The sequence below is a fragment of the Oryzias melastigma genome, linkage group LG22, assembly GCF_002922805.2.
Source record: "Oryzias melastigma strain HK-1 linkage group LG22, ASM292280v2, whole genome shotgun sequence".
Classification (NCBI taxonomy): Eukaryota; Metazoa; Chordata; class Actinopteri; order Beloniformes; family Adrianichthyidae; genus Oryzias; species Oryzias melastigma.
Genome location: NC_050533.1, coordinates 5,736,333 through 5,743,791, shown reverse-complemented (window position 1 = coordinate 5,743,791; position 7,459 = coordinate 5,736,333). Strand labels below are relative to the sequence as shown.

At 39.2% G+C, this 7,459-nt stretch overlaps 1 protein-coding gene and 1 long non-coding RNA gene across 2 annotated transcripts in view; one reads left to right on the top strand and one right to left on the bottom strand.

Annotated features, from left to right (window-relative positions):
• Nucleotides 1-1,169, bottom strand: part of LOC112146973 — a 1,384-nt gene extending 215 nt beyond the window's left edge. The window contains exons 1-2 of the long non-coding RNA XR_002919354.2: nt 677-1,169; nt 187-401 (exon numbers count right to left, since the gene is read on the bottom strand). This is a non-coding gene — a long non-coding RNA (uncharacterized LOC112146973). The remainder of the gene's footprint in view (nt 1-186; nt 402-676) is intronic.
• slc7a14a (solute carrier family 7 member 14a) overlaps nt 1-7,459 on the top strand; it is a gene marked incomplete at its 5' end in the record, with an annotated part of 11,897 nt that overhangs the window by 215 nt on the left and 4,223 nt on the right. Inside the window, 5 exon segments of the mRNA XM_024273071.1 lie at nt 226-462; nt 2,963-3,180; nt 3,857-4,003; nt 6,073-6,281; nt 6,369-6,516. Of these exon segments, the coding sequence (XP_024128839.1) occupies nt 226-462; nt 2,963-3,180; nt 3,857-4,003; nt 6,073-6,281; nt 6,369-6,516 (959 nt within the window).

Sequence of the window (7,459 nt, the reverse complement as noted above, 5' to 3'; positions counted from 1 at the left end):
CACACACACACACATATATATGTATGTATGTATTATATATATTTTATTTATATATATAACACACATATATATATGTATTATATTATATATATATTTTATTTATATAAATAACACACACACACATATATATATATATATATATTATTTTTATATTCAACACACACATATATATATAAAATAACTAACCTGGATCCATCTTCTCTGCTGTCCATCTCCACCTCAAAGGAGTCTGCTACGCAGAGTTTGGTGTTCGCGTGCCTAAGACCACGGGCTCCGCCTACACGTACAGCTATGTGACGGTGGGCGAGTGCGTGGCCTTTTTTATCGGCTGGAACTTAATCCTGGAGTACCTCATCGGCACGGCGGCGGGAGCGTCGGCCCTCAGCAGCATGGCGGACTCTCTGGCCAATCACAGCATCAGTAACTTCATGATTTCACATATTGGAACGCTCAATGGATTGGGTAAGAACTATTGATCTATTTTCAACATCTTCCTAGAGATCTTTAAATTTTTATTATACAATTTTTAGCTTAAATCGAAAAACTTGTCATTTTCTAGGACAAAGTTTCTGCAGAGTGTCTGTAGTTTGTTAGAATTTTGCCTCCAAGTTAATATTGGTTAATATATTGCCATTAATAACAATAATATAAAATCTGAAGGACCGGATATAATTACCCGGAGGACCGGATCGTCCCCTGAGCCTTGACTTTGACACGTGCTGTTCATCTTCAATATGGAGAGTGGTACCAAGCAGAGTGATGCCAATCTCTCCAAAAAACTTTCTGTAGAGGTTAAGGATTTTTCTTCTCCACCCTCTCCCGAGGCAGACACTCATGGTCCAGACTGAAGGGGTGGTCTGAGTGGTAAAATGCTGCTAGCATCATAGCTAATAAAGGCTAACGCTTTAAGCCAACAATCCAGAGTGAAACATTCATTACAAATCCATCACCAGGACGAAGTTCGGTGGATTCAACGCCAACTTCCAAGTCCACTGAAAAGATATAGAAGACAGTAGATTTTTTGACAACCGAAGGCAAAGCACCTATTAGCCATGCTAAAGCTAACACGATAATGACCTACGGTTACAGAATCAAAGATGGGCGGGGCTTTTATACTGGAGCTGCAGGGTATGACATTTCTGAAATGACGTGTGACACCAGTTGACCAATCATAAAATTAAACTATAACACCTCGTTTAACCTGTAGGGGGCAGCACACAGACGGTTTTAGACTATAATTTCAGGAATTAAACATGTTTATTTTAAATTGTAAAACATGTGGTAACATATTTTTATAGAGGTCAACAGCCAAAAAAAGTTGATTTACAGTTTGGTTACCCTTTAAATTAAATGGTAAATGGCGTATACTTGTATAGCGCTTTCTACCCTCCTTCGAGGGCCCAAAGCGCTTCACAGTCACAGACCCATTCACCCATTCACACACACATTCATACACTGGTGGTGGCTCCGCTGCCGAACACTGGCGCCAACCTCCCACCAGAGGCAATTCGGGGTTCAGTGTCTTGCCCAAGGACACTTCGACACATGGGCGGGCAAGGCGGGAGTCGAACCCGCTCACTTCTGATCAGGAGTCGACCGCCCTACCACTGCACCATGGCCGCCCCGTGTCTCATAATTTATTTTACTTTTGGATCCTAAAGAAAGTGGCTTTGCAAGCATATATAGACTATGCTTACCAAAAAATATATCCCCAAAACTGGTAAAAAACAATGTAGTGACTTCCTCTCTGTGTTAGTGTTCTTCTTCAGTTCCTTTGCTAATAATTTACCATAATAAGTTATCATCTAAGACTGTCAGAATTGCCCAAATTTACAAAAATCATAATTCTCTGGCAGGTCTTTGGTTTAATTCTACCATATTAGACCAATTTTTAATCAAAAATCTAAACTTTAAGATTATAAACAGTGAACATTTGAGAAAAAACTGTAAAAATGTTCATTTCTGTTTAATAAAAGTGTATAAAGTGTATGGTTAGAGTTTTTTTGCAGCCCTAAAACATCAACACAAAAAAATGAAGTTGACTAATTTGTCTTTTTATCATTTATAGTGCTTGTACCAAAATAACTATGACGAGTTTTGTTCATCAAACAAAGAGCAGCGTATCTTCAAATAATCCTTGTGGAGATCGGATCTCCTTTTCTCTCGACATAGAAGTCAGATTGTTCAATCTGTTGTCAGAATGACGCTGGTAAAAATCTGCTGACCTAAAAAACAAGATTAGATTAAATGTTTTCTTTTTCTTCTGTGTTTGGTCAGCAGAGGTATTACTTGCTTCATCAACACAGAAAAGAAGCGTTTCACTGTTCAGTGCAGAACTGGACTTCTGGATGGAATCACTCCTTAACTTTTAAATTCGAACCCAAATATTGATGCTGGGTTATGAGGACTGTCTGGGAAATCCTCCAAACCATGTTGGATGTTTTTGCAGGCAGCATTTTAGTGCCATTTTGCTGCTTATGTTGGAAGTCACAACGTAAGGAATTTTGAAATGATTCCTGCTCCACATTTCCAGGTTGGAGTCACGGGAAGGATATTTGCTGGGGCGGTGCCAGGTATTACCTGGAATGTGTGTCTGAGTGACGATGCGTTGTCAGACTCTTCCTGTTGACCATTAATAAAAACTAGTGGAATCAGCTCTGTTGTCTGACCCAACGTAGACCTAATGACCAATCACATAGGAGTATTACCACAATGCATTTATCTTTTTTCGCTTCTCAGCTTTTTGGGACAATTATAAAAACATGGAAAAAAATAACAATTTGTTTGAACTATTTGGGTGTCTTTGTTCCATTTTTTAAAATTATTAAATTACCGTATAATGAAATGAGTAAAACTCAAAACTATATATTCCTACGCATAAGATCAGAGGCGACGTGAGTGAGATGAATTTCAGAAAAATGGTCAACTGTGACTGAATGACATAACTTTGCTTCCTCTGCAGGTAAAGGAGAGCAGTCCTACCCTGACCTGCTGGCACTCCTGATTGCTCTGTTGGTGACGGTCATAGTGGCTTTGGGAGTGAAGAACTCAGTCGGCTTCAACAACGTGCTGAACGTCATCAACCTCATAGTTTGGGTGTTCATGATGATCGCAGGACTGTTCTTTGTCAACGGAGAGAATTGGGATGAGGGGAGATTCCTGCCCTTTGGCTGGTCTGGGGTACGAACACACACTAATACAATTCCATTGAACATGCGAAACATTTCTAATTCATGGACACAAGTCATCCTTTTATGAGGGGCCGTACAAGACATTATTTATTCTGAACCATTCACATTCATGCATCTTGTACGGCCCCTCGTTTCGTTTCACCATGACCCACTTCAACAAAGAATACTGTTATAAATCTAGAGCGGAGGTGTCCAAAGTCAGTCTTCGAGAGCCGGTTGAACCATTAAAACTTCTTATTGACCAAACACACCAGATCCAGGTAATCAGCAGCAGATAAGGCAGAGTTTCTGGAAAACCAGCCGGAGGCCGGCCCTCGAGGACTGACACCCCTGATCTAGAACCTATATATCCCCTCACAGCAAGAAGGTCCTAGTTCAATTCCCAGATGGGGGCTTTCCGTGTGGAGTTTCCATGTTTTCTCTAGACGTGTGGTTTCCTCCCACAATCCAAAAACATGCTTCATAGGTTAATTTGTGACTCTAAATCGTCCCTAGGTGTGCCTGTGTGGGCCTGCAAAAGACTGGCCACCTGTTCAGGGTGTACATTGCCTTCACCCTACAGCAGGGGTCCCCAAACTACGGCCCGCGGGCCGGATCCGGCCCTCCTCCACATTTCTGTTTGCAAAACAGTAGAATCATGACTGTTGCTGTTTTGTGTGTTGCAGGTGATGCAGGGTGCAGCTACCTGTTTCTATGCCTTCATTGGGTTTGACATCATTGCTACAACCGGAGAAGAAGCCAAAAGTCCCAACACCTCGATCCCGTATGCCATCACTGCCTCACTCATCACTTGTCTCACTGCTTACGTCTCGGTGAGTTGCGCCTCTCGCCACAAACATTTCAAAGACATCAACACACAAAAACTTTTCAGTTGTTATTTTACTAATTTTGCAAAAACTGAAAATAACAAAGCAATAATCTCTCTGTGAGGGTAAATCTCATCTGTGAACCTTGTGCATTCAGCCTCCATGCTGCCTAATGCATGCTGTGTGCTTGTCACTGGAGGTGCTTTGTAAAAGCATCCAATCAGAATTGAGGAATTTTCCCTCATTGCCTGAGGCAACGATTGCATCAACTTCTCCTCTACAGGCCTTGACTTTCTCTGTCTCTGCCTTTCATCACAGTAGCATCCATTCCTCCGAATCAACTTTCTCAACTTTTCTAAATCTCTACTTTGATTTCCCTCACGTAGGCACCCTTGGAATAACTTTCCTGCTCCGGCAGGAATTCTCTCACTGCAGCCGTTCGATCTCCAGAATCCCTTTAATCAATGAGAACTCTTCAGATCACGTCTTTCTTTTCAGGTGACATTGATGCAGGAATAATGAATCCTTCAGGTTGATCAAACTAACTCAGACATTTCTTTGAGCGCTCTCACTGACAGATTTTCAGGAACACTTTTGTTCCATCCGACGTCTTCGGTAAATATGGTTGACTAAAGAACAAAGACTGATGATGGGAAGGGAGGTCAGGTTAGAGCTGAATTAATATGCGATGGAAGTAACGATGCCCTTTCATATCTGACATTTTCAATTACTTTTCTTAAGCATTAGGGTTGATATCTTGGTAATTAGTATTTGATAGTTACGGTTATGCCTTTGCACTGGTAATTAGTGTGACTAGGAATTGTCAGTTAAGATCTCTGCAGATCTCATTTTTCAATTGTCCAGGTCAAAAGTATGTTTTAACTGTACAAAACCACTCAATAAAGTTCTCTAGCATTTTTCTAAATACTGTTGAGGGTGTCAAACTCAGTCGCACAAGGGGCCAAAATCCAAAACACACCTTAAGTCGCGGGCCGAACCGGATAAACATTTATTGAACACTCTAAAACAAAGCTTTTAAAACTTTAAAAACATAACTTTTTAACATAATTATTAAGTACATATATAGCATTACCTGTGAATATATAGCATTACCTGTGATGATAATGGTGTGAATCCTGTAAGCTGAATTTGGCCGCTGAGGATGCTAGCTGATAGTTAAAAATGCTGAAGCTGATAGATGAAAACACTGAAGGTGATAACCTCTAAAATATTAGCTAAATGCCAACTTAGCACTAAAATCTAAAAACAAACTTAGGTTAGCCAAAATAGCTAGCATGTAGCTAAACATCAAAATATCCCAAAAAACTGAAAAAAGCCTAAATTAGCCAAACAGCTAGCATGTAAATATTAGCCTAACTCAAAAACAGCCTAACTAACCAAAAAAAAGCCCAAATTAGACAAACAGCTAGCATGTAAATATTAGCCTAACTTAAAAACAGCCTAGCTAACAAAAAAGCCTAAATTAGCCAAAACAGCTAGCATATAAATATTAGCCTAACTCAAAAACAGCCTAAACAACAAAAAAGCTGAAATATTAGCTAAACTCCAACACAGCCTAAAAAAATCTTAGTAAATGGCAAAATAGTTCAAAAAGCTAGCAGAATGCCAATTTTTAAAACTTTAAAACTGTCTTACATTTAATGGGATTTTCCATAGGACGGCTAATGCTAACGTTCGGTTGATATTTGCCAACTAAATATCTTTATAAACTCACTGTCATTAATATTCCAAACTCGTAAGGAAACATTCCTTAAAGTAACCATTTGTGGTCTAAGACATTTTTTTCCACTTACTTTGCTTATTATTCTTGAAAAAAGCTTAGTGCTTTAGCATGAGCTCCCCCTAGTGGCCAAACTGAGACGCCCTCCAGGAGAGACAGAACAATGTTTACAACGTATTTCTAAACTAACATGTCTAAATGTGTAAACTCAAAATGGAATTGAATCAAGTGGATCAATGGAATGTCTTTTTTTAGCAGGTATGAAAAAATGTTTTGAATGCAAATAGAATACAAACTTATTGATAAGTAACCCTGTTTTTCATCTTCCCTGCAGGTTTCTGTGATACTGACTCTGATGGTCCCATACAATGAGATTGATGCTGATGCCCCATTGATGGAGATGTTTGCAACACATGGCTGTATGTTCGCTAAGTATATTGTGGCGGTGGGATCTATAGCTGGACTGACTGTTTCTCTCCTGGGGTCCCTGTTTCCCATGCCCAGGGTCATCTACGCCATGGCAGGAGATGGCCTGCTATTTAAGTTAGTCCACAGTGTCATTGAGTTGTCAAATTAGTGTCACAAACTGCACAGATCTGAGTCCGAGTTCTCTTCGTTTTATGCTTGCAGATTCCTGGCAAATGTTTCTACGTACACAGAGACTCCTGCTGTGGCCTGTGTGGTTTCAGGATTTCTGGCCGCCCTGCTCAGTCTTCTGGTCAGCCTCAGAGACCTCATAGAGATGATGTCTATTGGAACGCTGCTGGCCTATACTCTTGTGAGTGGTGGATGTAGGAGGTGGAATTTCCCCACTTATGCCCACTTATCTACTGTCAAACATGGTGGTGATATGATGATAATATGGGCTTTTTTGACAATCCTCAACCACTTTATTTGTAGAAGCTCCTCATCAACATGTGTAGAAGAGAAGGTGTTTGGCATGAAATACAGATCTAAACATCGGTTAAAACAATAAGAAGCCGTAAATTCAATAGATTAAAAGCAATAATGTTTAAAAGACGAACAAAAAATGGAAAGAAAAACTGTTACTAATAGTTTGAGAAGGCACTATTAAGGATAGAGAAGGTCAAATTGTATAAATTGACACCATAAAAGCCATAAAAACCAAATCAATTAATAAAAAGTTAACTAAAAAAGTTGTGAGGGGGTGAATGCTTTTTGCTGAAAGTAGTCGCTGAAGATGCTGAAACTTTTTGCTGAAAATGGTGACGCAATTTACTTTAACTGCTGAAGGGATTTGCTGAAAATGTAAAAGCTATTTGCAAAATGTTAAATTTGCTAAAAGACTGGAAATTTTGTGAAAGAACTAGGAAAGGGCACTGAAGTTGACTTACATCTCTGAAAAATTTTGTGGTAAAATTGCTTAACAATCCCTAATAGCCTACATGCCAATTTTGCAAAAACAATATTTAGTGTTCTTAAACATTAGCTAAAGTCCAAATTAGCCTAAAATACCTTAGTAGATGCCGAATTAGCCAAAAAAGCTAGCTTGTTGCTTAATTACTAGCTAAACTCCAAAATAGCCTAAAATTCCTCAGTAAACTAAATTGGTCAAAAATGTTAGCCTGTTGCTAAAGTTAAAGTCTAAATTAGCCTAAAAACCCTAATAGAAAAAAATTAGCCAAAAACATTAGAATGTTGCTAAAATATTAGCTAAACTCCAAAATAGCATAAAAGTCCTCAGTAAACTAAATTAGTCA